The sequence below is a fragment of the Leptosomus discolor genome, chromosome 2, assembly GCF_034619465.1.
Source record: "Leptosomus discolor isolate bLepDis1 chromosome 2, bLepDis1.hap2, whole genome shotgun sequence".
NCBI classification, from domain to species: Eukaryota; Metazoa; Chordata; class Aves; order Leptosomiformes; family Leptosomidae; genus Leptosomus; species Leptosomus discolor.
In genome coordinates this window covers 17,778,221-17,793,864 of record NC_141392.1, presented here as the reverse complement: position 1 = coordinate 17,793,864, position 15,644 = coordinate 17,778,221, and the positions used below count along the sequence as shown (strand labels likewise).

Here is a 15,644-nt window from a genome sequence, read left to right as displayed (position 1 = left end):
ATTATTTTTCTAAAAAATATGCCTAAAGATTGCACCGTGAGACCAATCTGTCCAACAGAAAACCATCTATTAAAACATCCTTGTTTAAGAAACAAAAAGGAATAAACAATGAAAACATTAAAATTTTCATTTCAGATTCTGGCAAACAGAAAAACCTAATTATACTCTGAATTTCCTTTCCTAATTTTACTTCCTTTTGTTTTTTATAAGCTGTATAGTTCAAGGTAAAGAGAATCCTTGAGGAAGTCAGCCTTCCAGAGAAAAATGGCTAAGAAAACAGACTGAAAAAGAAATAAAATTGTGCAATGTTTTGTGAGTCACCTAAAGAAAGTCTATAACAGCTGTCAAGTTCAGTTGTGACCTGCTTCAGTGAAAAAGAACCCAAAGGGACTCTCTTCAGGCAAGACAAGGAAACATTCTTTTGGCCATCGGGTATGTACATTTATGATTAGTACTTAATGATTAATATATATACTCTTGTAAACGTGGGACAAGCGTGCCTCTGCCGTACCTGTAGCAGTTAGCTCCCGCAGCTTGCACAACAGAAACCTTGCTTTCCTCCCCCATTCACTGCATTCAGGAAGGGCATCAAGGTGGCCTGGGGAGATTTACAATCAAAGGCTTCCTGGCCTGACCTTTACTTGGCTCTGAGGATATCACAAGTAAGCACCAAAGAGACTCCATATATAGCTGTAGAAATACCAGAATGGAGCACAGCCCTTAAATGGCAGAACTGTCTAGAAGATGAAAGCGATTTTTTCCACAAAATGAGGAATTCTTGCCAAAACGTGTTGATTTCTACAGGGCCTTTCATTTTCAGGAGTTTTTGCTGGAAAGGAGTCATCAAATTTTTAAAGCCAAAAGTCTCTATTTATAATATAAACTAAAGAAACAAGGGAAATTAGTCTTAAGGAGGTTTCAAAACATTAATTCTACTTTCAGACTAGCTTTAGGCATTGGCAGGAAAGCAGAGAAGCCTGACCTTCAGAAGATATAGTCAGCTTGCTATTTTCTTCCACAAAAAGAAAACTGGTCCCTGGAGCCATCGCTCGCACCTCACGGGTCGGGCCATGCCACAGAGCGTGCAAGCGCATGGGATCACACAGCGGCCATAGCCAGGAAAATGGCTGCTCCTGCAGCCAGAGGCCTAGAAAGGGACCTGAATTGTTGTCCAGGCACGCGGGGCCCCAAGCGTCTCCGGGTATCCCCCCCCCTGCCATGAAAAACAACCCCCTTTAACTCTGCTTACGCAAGGCCCGGGTTCCTCCTGTCTGCAGATGGCTCACGGCTGGGAAAGGGCAGGAGCCTGCCACACGGTGGGACCGCTTCCAAAACTGCCTCTTGCCACATTTCTTGGACCCGCTGGACCAACTCAAGCAAAAAAGCTGTTTGGAGATATTTTAGGAAAAATTCCCTGCTCTGTCCCAGCTGCTCAATGGCGATGAGGAGAGCCCGGCAGTGGGGCATTAACAGCCGATGGCGGGCCCTGGGGACACACTGAGCCACGGGCTGCTGGAAAACCAGTGCAGCTTCAGCCTGAGCACTGCAGCCTTCACTCGGCAGCTGTCCTGTCAGCCCTAATTGCTGGAGGAATAAAGGAGTGGAGACAGCAGCTAATTTGCCTGCCTCATCTGCTTAAATGGTGCACTCTTCTGGGCACGACCAAGCCTCGTCTCTGTGAGCCCCCGAGAAGTGAGGGGTAGCAATTGTGCAACCGAGTCATGGGCTTGGGGAAGGGTTGTCACCCAGCTCGGGGTGGCAGCGTTCAGAAACAGCCGACTCCCTGTCAAATTTGCACATGCAGAGGTTTATTTTAAAGTGAGGTGAGAAGGGGACTAAAATGGCGGCTGGGCTGTAAATAGCCGCACCGGCCGCCAGGCGGCGCTGTGCCACGGCGCGCACCTCGGGGCGGGCACAGCCCCTCCCGCTTTTCCTCCCCGTCGCGCCCCGCCTCAACATGGCGCCGCCCGGCGCGGCTTCAACCCACCGTGGAGAACGGGCGGCGCCTGCCAGGAGCCGCCGACTTCCGCCGCCGGCCCATTTCCTGGAGGGCCGCCCTTAAACACCGCCCGCCGCCCTGGGAGAGCGCTGCCGCCGCCACCGCCCGCCGTTCCCGCCCTGCCTCCGCGGCATGCCCACGCCGGCAGCCGGCGGCGTGAAGGGAGGCGGCGTCCACCGTCGCCGCTCAGCTGAGGCTGCGAGGAGCAGCGGCTTTTTTAGCCTCCCGCGGGGACCGTTTTCCAACTGAAACCGCCGGCGCGGGTCGCCTGAGGGAAGGCGGCCCTCGCGGGTGGGCGCCGGAGGGGAGCGAGGCCTGCCAGGCCGTTCCCCGGGCCCCGCCGCCCGCCCGCCTGCCCGGCCTGAGGGGGTATGCGGGGGTAGCCCGCACCGGCAGCTAGCTAGCCAGCGGCGCTTCCCCTGCCTGCCGCCCCCCGCCCCAGCCTCGGTGGTCGCTGCGGAGCTGGCTTCAGGCGGCCCCAAGATGTTCAGCTGGCTGGGCACCGATGACCGCCGGAGGAAGGACCCCGAGGTGTTTCAGACGGTCAGCGAGGGCCTGAAAAAGCTCTACAAAACCAAGCTGCTCCCCTTGGAAGAGCACTACAAGTTCCACGAGTTCCACTCGCCGGCCCTGGAGGATGCCGACTTCGACAACAAGCCCATGGTGCTCCTTGTGGGGCAGTACTCTACTGGGAAGACCACCTTCATCAGGTAAAACCCGGCCATCTGCCTCCCTCCCTCCCGGGTGTGCCCACACCTTCGACGCCTGTGGGCCGCGGTGGGGCACAAGGAGCGTCTGCTACCTGTGCTATACCTGGATCCCTCCTCTGTTCCCGCCTCCGTGCCCCCGGTGCCCATCAACAATTGAAAAGCCACCTCAAGCTCTGAGAATGCTCCTTTGGAAGGACAGGGGGCTGTGAGGTGTCGTATGAAACAAACGTGGCAAAAGGTAGCCCAGGGCAGGGCTGAGGAGCGCAGGCAGGGCATTAGTGCAGAGACGTGAGTCACCCGGGGCCCTCTTGTCCGTTCAAAGTGCAGAGGCTTTGAGAAGCCTCCCGGAGGGTATCCCCGTGACTGCTTGGGTCAGAGTTGCCTCTCTGACAGCCATTCTTATAAATTTGATGTAGCTTTTGGCTGGTGGGACAACCAATGGCCTAGGGAACCTAGAAGTGGGTGCTTGGGTTTGTAATGGTCTGTTGTCTCAGCTTGTGTCTTTCTTCCTCTGCGCTGTGCCCAGAGGCAATGCTCAGAGCCTAGCCTGAGAAGCCTGTGTGCACAAGAGAGACCTGCCCATCTTCAGGGCTCCAAAAGTAAGCCTTGCTTTAACTGTCCTGCTCTGCTGAGATGCTCGGAACAGCAAGTTCGTTCCTAACTGTAAAAGAAAGGGCAGCTGCCAGCAGCAGGCTTGATGTGAAACTGTCAAAGAGAGGGTTAAACTTTTCCAGCTGGACTTGGTTGCAGGGATCTCCGTTCAGCCACGCTGCTAGTTCAACTTGCAGCAGCCTTTCTCTTGGGATCATAACCGAAGCTGCGCTGTCTGCGTTTCCTATGTGATTCATAAGCTTAGCGTTAAATTCCAGCCTTTTTCTGGTGTGGCTGTGTTGAAATCTGTGGAATTACCCCAGTGTAAATCTGGACTCAAGCCACAAGCAGCCAGCCCTTTGTTCTACCAGTATTTCTTGGTGGAGGAGAGAGCTGAGGAGAGTAGGGAGAGGTGAATTAAATTGACTGTACCTCTTAGGGAGTGACCTTGAGAAATGCAGGGGGTGCTTTTTGTGTGCTGTAATATTCCTGCTACTTAATGCCCCGGACAGGAGCCAAGAACAGAATGCGTTTCTCCTACCTTATTATGCACCTGGCAAACAAAGTTTAAGAGTAAAAAGGTTTTTCTTGTGTGAGCAGGTAAGATAGATGGTGAAGAGGAGTGGATGACCCTAAGAAGCATTTGGTACATGGTTGGAAAGGGACTTGCTCCTCTGAAAATTAGAGAGGCTAACTTGGATAGCATAGCTGTCTGGTTCCACCCCAGATCTTTGTTCTGTGACTTGGTACCAGACCTATTTGAAAGGCTTTTTCTGTACTCTGGGTTACTGACACTCGGAGCAGAACTTCCCCTGAATGCAAGGAGGTTGCTGAATATCCATTCCTGAGGTGGTTTGCTGTGTAACTAGAGCATCTCCTCCTAATGCTTCTCTGGAGTGCCAGCATTAATGTTTCCCTGCAGTCTCACCTGCATGCCTTTGTTAGAGACTTCCTGCCTTTGCGGCTTTCTGTTCAGTAAAGTCCCTTTTCTGTAAATGTGAGCTCCTTTTGCAGGAAGTTCAGATGCCTAAAGCATGTTTTGGGCAAAAGAAGATTGAGTCTCAGCCCATGTGGGCCTGCGGCAACCCCTTTGCTCTGCTGTCAGCAAGCTTATCTGAGCCTCTCTTTGACCACTGCATTTCATTCATGCTTGTGTTCTCCCAGCCTTTTCTGTGCACAGGGCTGGGATGAGCCTACCCAGAGACTATGGTCAAGCAGAAGTGACCAGAAGCTTCTGCTTTATAGGCGTACAGAATGGACCTGAGAAGGCCTTTCAAGAAGGCAGAGTCTTCTCTGTTTAAAATAGTGCATAAGAAGGTGAAAGTTGAGAACTCTTGGAGAACCCCAGGGCCTCTAATGGGAGGAGGAGTGTGAGGGTCTGTTACTCCAGTATGTTCCTGGAAATCCAAAGGCAGGAGATGCCAGAAAACTGAGCGTTGCTTGTGATAGGCTTTGCGAGCTTGCAGGCACTGGTCATTAGAGAGCTGGGATAAGCACCAGATTAGCATCCAGAGTTATTGTGGGAAGGCAAGTGGGAGCTAAAACTGAGAGCAGGGAGGAGTTAAAGGGGACTGGGGGAGGAAGTAGGAGGGGAGACAACCATTATCTCTCTTCAGTAGAGTGAAGCAAGAGAGAGCCTCTGGACATCTCTTCCATAATCTTCTCAGGATGGGGGATAATTAGCTTTATGTATCCATTCCACTCTTCTTGCATCATGCTTATACTGCCATGCAGCTTAGGAAGATGATGACTTCGTGCCAATAAACATTCATGTGGAATGAAGTTGGTCCCAGTTCACCTGGGTCCCAGTACACCATTTAAAAAAAAAAAAAGACCATAGTCACCTACCTGAGGTGGGTTTATCTCCCAAACATCATCTCTTGTTTGTGGGGAATCTGAGGTGAAACAAGGAAGAAGCGTAAGGCTCTGAAGTGCCTAAGCTGCAGCATCTTGCAGGCAGGCTGCTCTCTTGTCAGGAGCTGATGGCAGAAAGAAGGCAGTCAAGGTCAGCAGTGAGAAACATTCCTGGAGGCTGAGATGGGGGAGGAGGGAGGTGAGTTGTATAGGTCAAAGCCAGTGAAGTGAGACCAGAGCGCTAGCTTGTTTTCAGTGGAACCAGGCTGTTCACTGCTTCAGGGACTGAGAGAACGGAACCATATTTTGCTATGTGAAAAATGTAGTCTTGCTAACTGCAGCTTTTCCATTCCTGCTGTATCCTCTGCTGTTGCTCACTCCCATTTCTCCCCTCAGCATACATTTGGCTGAGACTGTGGGTCTGAAAGGCTGTGATGGTGAGGGCAAGGCAACACCTCTACCTGGGAATATCTGACAACCACAGCAGGATGTCACTGGAGCCTGCCTTTAACGTTATTACTTTTTATGTTTCCTGTAAGAGGGTGGGAGTGCTGGACAGAACATTACTCTCCTAATTAACTTGGATTGTGTGGTCTTCTCTAAAAATAATCCTGGCTTCTGTCCAGCTATCCTGCTAATAAAATAAACAAGCCTGCCAGAGTCCTACTAACTGTCAACATGGCTTGCTTTTCTGGTGTAGCCACCCCTTCCTCCTACAGCTAATCATTTACACGTCCTGGCCTCTCCAGACTGTTTGTCCCTGGCTACATGCAGAGCTCTGGTGTGACCTCCCCATGTGGCCCTGAACCTTTCATCTCTGCCTGCACCAAGCAGTTGTCACCATTTCCTCCTACTCTGCCCTTCTTCCCTTTCCTGCTCAGCATCACCTCTGCTGCCATACACAGCAGCATCCTGCACGGCTCCTGCATGACTCATCATGGGCGAACAGCCCCTTCCCCCACATCCTGCAGCACTCTTGTCCAGAGAGCCTGGGAGTTCCTTGCCTGGCTCCTATGCTGCTCCAAACCTGCCTGGGAAAGAGTACCCCAAGCCAGGCTGGCACTAATGCAGCTTTCGTGCCCTCATCCCTCACCTCCCCTCTTCACCAGAAGCAGGGACAAGCCTGAAATGGGGCAAACAGAATGATGCTCCCAGCTACATACCAACTCCAGACACGTCTCCAAAAAGCAGATTGATCATAAAAAACCCATTTACCTCTTGTCTGGTGCTCTCTGCAGGCTTCCCCAACCTGGCTGGAGGTCCCTCCCCCATGCCCTTGTAGGTGTTCAGCAACTCAGAGTAAGGTATGCTGCACTAGCAGGGGAAGTTGCTGATGGTCAGTTGGTGTTTCCCACAGCTATTGTTTGATCTTCTCTCAGAAATCCCCAAAAATGTGACAATTGCATGTGTTCTCTAGCTTACTTCTGTTAGCAGAGGCAGCCTGTGTCACTGCCTAGCAGAAGTGCCTTCCCGCTATCAGACAGTGTCAATAAATCCCCTTGTATTTGTCCTGTGCACAATGAGATTCTTGTGCTGCGGACACCCTGCTGCACAATGTACCCAAATCTCCCGGAGAAGCCTTGCTTAAAATAAATGCTATGACACTAGGCAGTGCAAATCTTCACCTATCTGATTTCATACCACTTGTTGCCTATTAAGTCAATTAACATTGGCTTGTAGCTACTTGTGTATGACAGTGCTTTTGTTGGGATTTTTGTGTGTGTCTTGTACAAGCAATAAACACAGAAATGCCTTGAAACATTAGCTGAGCGGAGCTGTGATAAAATTCTTTCAAGCAGCCTGGCTGGAGGAGGAGTGTTGCTATTATATGCAGGACTTCTGCTTAGATTTTTCTCAAAAGCTTTGTCTATAAATGACAAACCCCCAGGCTTTTTTTCCTTCTATTGCTCAAAAACTATCATATTACATGTACATCTCAAACCTGGAAAAAAAACAGGCATATTGTTATGGCAAGGCTGTGACCTGACTTTGGGAGTAAGTGGTGTTTCTCAAAAGCACTTCATTTGTTGCATTTGACAATTGTTATCGCTACTTGTTTCTTTTCCCTAGTATTTGCAAGGGGAGAACTCAAACATTTAGTTGTATGGGTTCAGTGAATACCCATCTGTATATCACTCTTAAATATCCTATGTCAGACCAAAAGCAAAATACAAAGTGGGAGCAGAGGAAAGCCAATAGCAGTGACTAGCTTCACAGCAACATCCATCAGGGGCTAACATTTTCAGATTGCCATCCAGGAGGCCTGAGCTTAGTTTCCAGAGCCTGACCAAGTGGCTTCTAACCTAGCAAATGGTTGTTTCAGTGTAAAGAGCTTTCCAGGGAATGGAGCCAAGAACATATGATAGTCTACAGAGCCCTTGGTGGGAGAACAGTGGCTCCTCCTTGTTCTCAGCTGCTTCAAGCTAGAGAGAAGTTACTGGAGCTGCCAGGAGAGGTATATTGTGATCACCAGCCAGGGAGGTGGCACACACCAGCCTTAGCTGCAGTTGCTTTTTTTTTTTTTTTAAGTAGTTACCTTCTTTTATAGGAAAGTTTGAGGGACCCCTGCATAGGCTTTAGGTAGATAGGACATATCCACCCCAGTATAGGAGTTCAGAGGGCTGTTCCCTTCCTATTATCATTCCTGGATAATTTCAATTTTTTGAGAACTGCTAAACAGCTGCTGTTTCACGTCAGAGTTGCTCCCATTAAGAGAAGTCGCTTCTCGTGGCATTCTGGTGAGAACAGGACTTTGAAATCACTTTGGATGAAAGATATAAGGAAATACATGATAAAATACCAATAAAGGAGGTGGTTAGCCCTTAAGGGAATTACGGATTTTCCTGTTGCAGCTGTTTGCTTCACTAATGTGTGCCAAGCCAGATAACTAGCACTGATTTGCAATATGTCCTGGGTGTACATTTGCCTGTTTTACCTCTAGGTCTAATTGATTTGGCCTTGCCCATTAGGAACTGAAGATGTATTTGCTGACATGGTGTCAATAAATAGCCCTACTGAACAATCACAACTTTTTTTATTCCTCAAACACTGGATGGTGACTACCTGTGTTGAAATGGTGGTGAAAGCAAGAACCTCCAAAATGTTATCACAGGCCTTCATGCCAGTGGTCCTCATGTAGGAACTTACCCTCTCTGATAAGACTCAGCAGAGTGAACCAATGCTGGTTGTTAAACACATTGTGAAAAATCCTTAGTACTTCACTTCTCCCATTTCCTTTTTCCCCATCCCTTGAATCTACTTTTAACATTGCAGCAATTCTATATTTATCCTTCTACTTTCTACCTACTAAAGATTAGGTCAAAACAGTGGAAGAGGAAGTGCCAGCTATCTGCTGGCAACAAGCAACATGGTATTATGCTAACTTCTATAACCTGGCAGTCATTATGGTCCTCATGTAGCAATCCAGAGCTTATCACCAGGTCAGGTGGTCTGACACCATCCCATACTGAGGGCTAAACCAGTTCCAGCTATCTTTTGCAAGCCATATGGACACAAAGGTCTTAGTTTTCAGCACAGGACCAGCAGGTGGGATGTTTTCTGCACCCACGGACCCTACCTCCATGATGGCATTTGGCTACTTCATGAGCCAAAGGGAACTGTCCCATGCACACCATTGACTCACCCTAAATTTGGCAGGGTAAGTCAGTATGTGCTGCCAGGGTCCTATTGAAAGTCCTACAGCCCCATGGGTGACTATCTTTCCCTGAAATTTGCCAAACCGTACTTTTGGAGAGGCTTCCAGAGGCTTAGGAAATAATAAGGGATGCTGTGCTTACTGTGCTATTTAGCTTGACGACAAACATTGGGGTATACTCTGCCACCCACGTGCTTAATGCTCAATATGCTTGAGCAGTTCGTATTGCAGGCCTGTAGCTGCATTGCAGAAGCACACAAGAAGGGAGACTTGAGCCTTCCAACAGTCAAATACAGGAGAAGTTGGCATTTGAGTGACTGATTTGAACTGGGGACTAAGCATATTAGTTGGATGAGTCTGCTGAAATGAGCAGCAGTGAAGTAATTGATATTGGCACCAAAGGCCAGTAAGGTTTCAGGATTAACTCTGTAATTGCAGTGAACTGCTGTTTTTACTTTGCTCTGCTAAATCTGTTCCAAATGTCTTGAGGATTAAAGTACACAGAATGATCAAACATGATGAGAGTCTCGTCCCAGCAGCTATAATCATCTCAATTTCTTAATCCACCTGAAATAAGAAAGCTTTAAATGTAGAGATCCTCAGTAGAAAAGCTACCACAACATTTATCAAACAATTCAGTGACAGTGCTAAAAATAGTCTCGGAAGGATCCATACTCCTGAGCCTCATAATTACACTGCAGTCTTCAGTACAACTCATTTAGGACTTAGGCAGCTCATGTCTCATGCCCACACCCTGTTTTTTTGCCTACAGGTACCTGCTGGAGCAGGATTTCCCAGGGATGAGGATTGGACCAGAGCCTACAACTGACTCCTTTATAGCAGTTATGCAAGGAGATGTGGAAGGAATCGTTCCTGGAAATGCATTGGTGGTTGATCCCAAAAAACCATTCAGGAAACTTAACGCCTTTGGCAATGCCTTTTTGAACAGGTCAGTATTCAAGAACTTAGTTGCTCTGGAGAATGAAGCTAGAACCTAATGAGCAGCATAGCAAACAGTTTAAAGGGATAAGGCATTAACCTTTTTTTCCCCATCCACATGGCTGATGCAAAGCCATTCCAGTCCTACCAGGTGCACATCAGTCACTCACTGAAGGACACATTGACAAATTTAAGTGGGACAAACCTTCATTTTACTTGAACAAACAAAACAAAAAACAGTGCAGCCTGTGAGGCTCACCCTGTAGGAGTCTAGAGATAAATCTCTTTATTACGCTTCACTCTCCCTTGCTTTTATATTCCTAGCTTCTTCCATTCTGCCATCAGTTCAGTTCCCTGAAATTAAGCAGTCCAGCCGGACACAGCCACCGAAGTTAGTAGAGAAGTGGAACTGGCACAATATGCATGTCTTTGCTTTCTTGCAATTTTAAACATTGCTTGGATATCTCCGTTGTAACAAAACCAGGGTCTCTCCATTCTGATGGCTTGTACATAGAAACTCAAGTGCAAGCTGATGACAGCACTGGTGTCTTTCCTGCAAAAAAAACTGTAGCAGGGGGTTTGGACAGTGGCTCTGTGACATGAGGAATGTCACCTTTCCATCCCCTAGCCATAGCCCAGCCATACTGAGTTTTGGATCGAGGCCTTGCAGGAAGCCAGCAGCACACACCCATATCCTAGATGAGCACAAACTGCGCTACAGCAAGCAGATGGGAACAAACTGTCTGACTACGCCCGATGTTGGCGCCTTCCCTGCTAACACAGTGTGGGAGATGCTGCAAACATGGCAGCTGCTCAGCCAAATAACCAAGAAAACTGGGCTTTGGCTCCCTTTCTAACATCCAAGCTTAGGGAGTGTCTGTCCAGAGAGTGCAGCATCTCCCACCAGCGCTGACCACAGGATTACTGTGTAGGCTGCAGCAAGACAGGGAAGCGACCTGCAGAGAAGCGTGGGGAGAAGCTCGATGAGAGAAGAGGGACGTAGCTGGAGTCACTGCTATGCAGAGAACCTCACAGTGCCTCTGAAAGCAATATCGGATCACTACACAGGCTCATCATTCAAATACATCAATCAATGTGGCCCTGCACCAGAGAGACTTCAAGACGTTTTCAATATTTCATAGGGCCCGGAACATCTGCACCTGGCCAGCAGTTAGGTCAAATGACTGCCCACTCCCTACAGCAGGGGAGGAAGGTGGTTTGCCCTAAGAAAATAACAGGTCTCCTGCCTGGAGTGTAGGGATAGTAGATGAAGAGAAAATCATCCAGAGCAGCATTGCTGTGAGAAGCAACATCAAGAGTAAGGAAGCCATGCGTGGAGGGCAAAAAAGCAAACACTCCTGAACTGGACTGGTCAATGTGACCTGAATGCAATTTGCTCCTAGTACAGCAAGGGCTCTCTGCGTCCGTTAGCCTAGTTCACTGTATCATGCTGCGCTCTTACTACTTTCCTGCTATTCTTCCTTCTCCTGTGAGGGAAGGAGTCAAGTATGTGCCTGTGAGGACAGCAGGGCAGAGGGGCACAGCAGTGATTCAGCAGCAGCAGAAGTGCGGTCCTCCTAGCAATGCAGGGAGTAGCCACAACAGCTAATTAACCCATTTTCTGCTGACAGATAAAAAAAAAAAGAATGATTTCTAAACTGACAGAGGAAGATGTACTAAGGGGGACTAGCTCAGCAGTGTGAGCATTGCAGTGCTGAAAATGCAGATGGTAATACCGAGCTAATTAGGAAATTAAGCACATGCAAGAATTGACTCAGAGGGCCAGAAGTTTAGCAGATGTAAGACAGGGTGCACCCACTGGACTGGATCAAGCCACCCACACTTACCCCTCTTACGAGCCTGGCTTCTTGGCAAGAGGCAATGCAGAGCGGTCTCTGCCTTGCACGTATCTTGCTGCTGCTCTGTGTATGCTAAAGCACTGACCTCAGCTAGGAGGCTGTGAGCAGGAAATTTGGAGAAGGGAGGTAATCTCCAGGAGCCACCCCTCTAAACTGCGATAAGAGAGTGATGGTGGGCAAGTCTGCTTTACCCGTGGGTGGTTAAAGGTAACGCTTGGCTATGGCCAGCAGTGGAAAGAAACAGAGCAGTACAAGGCAGTAGCATTTACACAGACCGTGCTGGTCTCAGCTGAAAGGTGGCAGCCCACAGCACTGTGTCCTGTGGGGTGCAGAGCCTGCTGCTCCAGGGGAGATAAGTGGGGGAGCAGAAGGAGTGTGCATCCAGCCTCAGCTGGTACTCCCTTTCCAGCAAAGACTGTGATCTGCTGCCTTCCAGGAAGCAAGGGAAGAGTGGTACAGTCAGGATTTGGCTCAGAGACAGCAGCTAATGGTGCTGCTGAGAGCCTGTCTCCTCCCTCCCTTCATTCCCAGGAGACAGAGCGCCTGCCTGTACCTTCCTGGCTAAGGGCAGAGGTAGGGCTGACAAGCTGCCTGGGGCTGAAAGGAGGATAGCAGCTCTGCCGTACCCTGTCTCTTGTCCACTTCTTACCCCAGGTGGTTCCTGGGTATTGAGAGAAGGGCTTGTTTTCCTCACTCCAGCTCTGCTGGCAGTACTCCAGCTTTGGAGGGATCCCAGCAGAGAGATTACAGGTTGAATGTCATTAGCAGGAGGACTTGTTTGGCACCAAGGCCCTGGAGCAAAATCAGGAATCTCAGCCATTACTTCCATATCACATTGGCTTGGTTGCAAGATTCCTCACATCCCCAAAGTCTGTCTTGGGAAGCTAAGGTGGAGTCAGTGCCACGTTTGTGTTGTCAATAGCGGGAGACATCATGGATAACATGTTCCTCCTTCACCCCCGTGCTCTGCCTGTAGAGGTAGTGGAAGTCTAGTTTGGCACCACATTCTTCCCTTCATATGGCCCCAGCCAGAATTAGGTCATGCTCCCTGAGGTCCTGCAGTTCTGCTGGGACAGCAGGAAGGCAGCAGCCTTGGCAACCTTGCCAACAGAGCCAGAATGCACTCACTCATGCTGGCCTCTGACCTTATATCTGAAATCTCCTGTGGAGTACTTTCCCTAGAGAAGCTGGTGGAAAATCCCCTTGCCTGAGCCATTTAATGTTAGACTGTAAGGAACGCTCAGGGCTGTAACAACGGAGAGCAAACCTGCATTGGCAGGACAAGGGAAGTAACACGACCTCAGCCTTTTGTTCTCAGCTGCTGTGCCTCGCATTCAACAGGAGAATCAAGCCAGTCCTCTGCTTCTATGGGAGGTGTACATGTTCAGAAACACTCCCTGTTGCCACCTGCCAAGCTGTGGATGTGGGAGAGCAAGGATGTAATATGTGGTCTGAAATAGCTGACAGCTTAGAAGGCACTCGTCTAACCCATGAGGGTTCATTGCTGTCGGAATCTTCTTGGGGTCATACAATTAGAAAAATTGGGGTGAGATTGTAGCATAGCCTGGAGGAGTTCATAGCTGCAGGGACTTCAGCAGAACCAGCCACTCATCATTGTGCTACAGGGCTCAACTGCATTTAGTGGCCCTTGTGCCAACCCCCGTGCTTTATGCGGTTCTGCTTCCTCCCACAGTAACACAGTTTTTATGCCTGGTTGTCACACCACCCTGTTAGTATGCACACATACATATATACACACATATTTATAGCTGCCTGGAATGCCATCACAAAAAGGCTATCTGTGAAATGCTACCGGGAGCCGTGCAAGTGGATAGGCTTTTACTGTCCTTTGCTGTTACCAGCAAATGAAATAGAGAAGCTGCAACCCACCAAGAATAAGCATAAGTTAACTCTTCTTAGGCAGTGATTTGCATAGATACAAGATGGGGAACAACTAGCTAAAGAGAAATTACACAGAAATAGAGCTGCAGAGGGGGGAGGAGTGAATTACAAACTGAATGTAAGTCCACAGTGTCGTACTGCTGTTAAAAAAGCAAACATCTTACTGAGATATATAAACAGGACTGTCATATATAAGAGGTCAGGAGCAATCCATCCACTCTGTTCACCACTGGCAAGGTCACAGCTGGAGTACCACATCAGCTTGGGGCATCACGCCTGAAGAAATATGTGGAGCTGTTTGAGAGGACCCAAAGGAAAGCTGCAGGGGTCTTCAAGGATTTAGAAATGAGCTGGAAAGGCAGCTAGAGAGAATTGAAAGAGATGGGGGGGAACAAACCATTTTCTTTAGCGGAAGGGCAACATGCCAATAGTATACATTGTGACAAGAGGGGAAAAATAAATACTTTTCCATGTCTACTGTGTTTGAGACTGAAAGGCATTGTAGCATGGGGGATTTAGACTAGACATTAAGAAAAAGAGGTTTTTGCCATAAGGATAATTAAGTAATGGAGTAGACTCCCAGCAAACGTTGGTGAGTCTGCGTCATTATGGATTTGAAGAACACCTTAGACAAACATCTGATTGATCCTGCCTTGAGGCAAGGAAGATAGACTAAGCAACGTCTTGTGATCTTATGCTGACTATGTGTTAGGATTTTCATGGTGCAAGAATAGCACACTTTCTGTCTAAGACAAGATTTGAAAGAGAACAAAAATCCTACAACATTGATTTTTTTTTTTTTTCTTTTAAACAAGTTATTTCAGTTCACTTGAGTTCAGGACTCTGCAGGGGAACGCTTAAGTGAAGAAAAACAAATACCACTTCTTGCTAAATTCTAAACAGCAGATGAAAACATTTGGATATCCACATTTTCATTAATAATTCACAATTTGGGGGCCACATAAAAAAAAACCTGTCATAGGTCATGACTGTGACCCATGTTCCAGAAGCAGCAAAATAGTCAGAGAAAGTGCTCAGTTCTGGCTTCTTTCTCATTTCTTTAAATCAACAATAGCTCCAACGGAAGACTTGTGAAATCAAAGCCTGGCTTATCCCATGCTGCCTGTGATATTCAGCATATCATAAATACCTTTTGCTTTTATTTTAAAAACACATTTATTTTCACACAGGTTTGTTTGTGCGCAGCTACCTAATCCTGTGTTAGAGAGCATCAGTGTCATTGATACGCCAGGAATCCTTTCTGGAGAAAAACAGAGAATTAGCAGAGGTAAGTCTTGAGTTCATGTCTCTTCCAAATGACAGTAGTCAAAACCAGAGGGATTCTATATGAGTTTCACCTCAAGCTGCGTGAGCTGTAGACAGAGACACTAGTAGGAGCCTCTCAGAGATACAGCGTGACTTTACCAGTGTCCCTTTGGACTTGATTTGCAATCTGCTACAGAGAATTTAAATGCTTTCAGGGAAGCTTGCTGACAAGGTCAGCAGTACCTGTGTCACAGTCCAGTATTTCCCAGTGGAACAGATTTCCATCAGAAAGAGTCAATTAATATCTATCTGCTTTGCAGAAACACTTGCTTTCAGTAACTTGTTGATGAGCCAGAGGCAAGGCTCCCATGGCAATCAACCTGGTTTCTTTCTAGTTGACCTATCAAGTTTCTTGCACTGTCCAGGCTTCCTAAATCTAGCACAGGACTGGGCTGGGCTTAAGAACTATTGGCACTCATGCTCCTCATTGCAGTGGGGAATCTAGAAATCCTGCGGACACTAAATGGATCTGATGAACAGCACAGAGTCTCCTAGTCAACTTCTGAGTGTCTCAGGCCGAGCCCCCGAAGTGGGCAACATCTTGATACTTTAAACCAAACATCTGTGGTCACTTTCTTACTCTGTAAGGCAATGGTGACATAGTTAACATTTCTTGCAGGTTCCTTAGACAAAGCTGGTAGCTATGCATCATTTCATTGGAAGAAAGCCAAGAGTAATAATCTCAGCATTCAGGTTTGAAAAAATCAGTTCTCATTCACACTGCCTATTAACAATGCACAAGTAAGTTTCAGCAGCACAGACTCCACCCAAAGTGCTGAGGCCTTTCCCATTTGTCGGTGTTCTGTCCC

The 15,644-nt window shown here is 48.0% G+C and overlaps 1 protein-coding gene across 1 annotated transcript in view; it reads left to right on the top strand.

The window, feature by feature from the left end:
- Positions 1 to 2,461: 2,461 nt before the first annotated feature.
- The window catches only part of EHD3 (EH domain containing 3), a 29,858-nt gene continuing 16,675 nt past the window's right edge, over positions 2,462 to 15,644 (top strand). Inside the window, exons 1-3 of the mRNA XM_009958069.2 lie at positions 2,462 to 2,709; positions 9,582 to 9,758; positions 14,700 to 14,797. Coding sequence (XP_009956371.1) covers positions 2,483 to 2,709; positions 9,582 to 9,758; positions 14,700 to 14,797 — 502 coding nt within the window. The 5' untranslated portion in view covers positions 2,462 to 2,482. The remainder of the gene's footprint in view (positions 2,710 to 9,581; positions 9,759 to 14,699; positions 14,798 to 15,644) is intronic.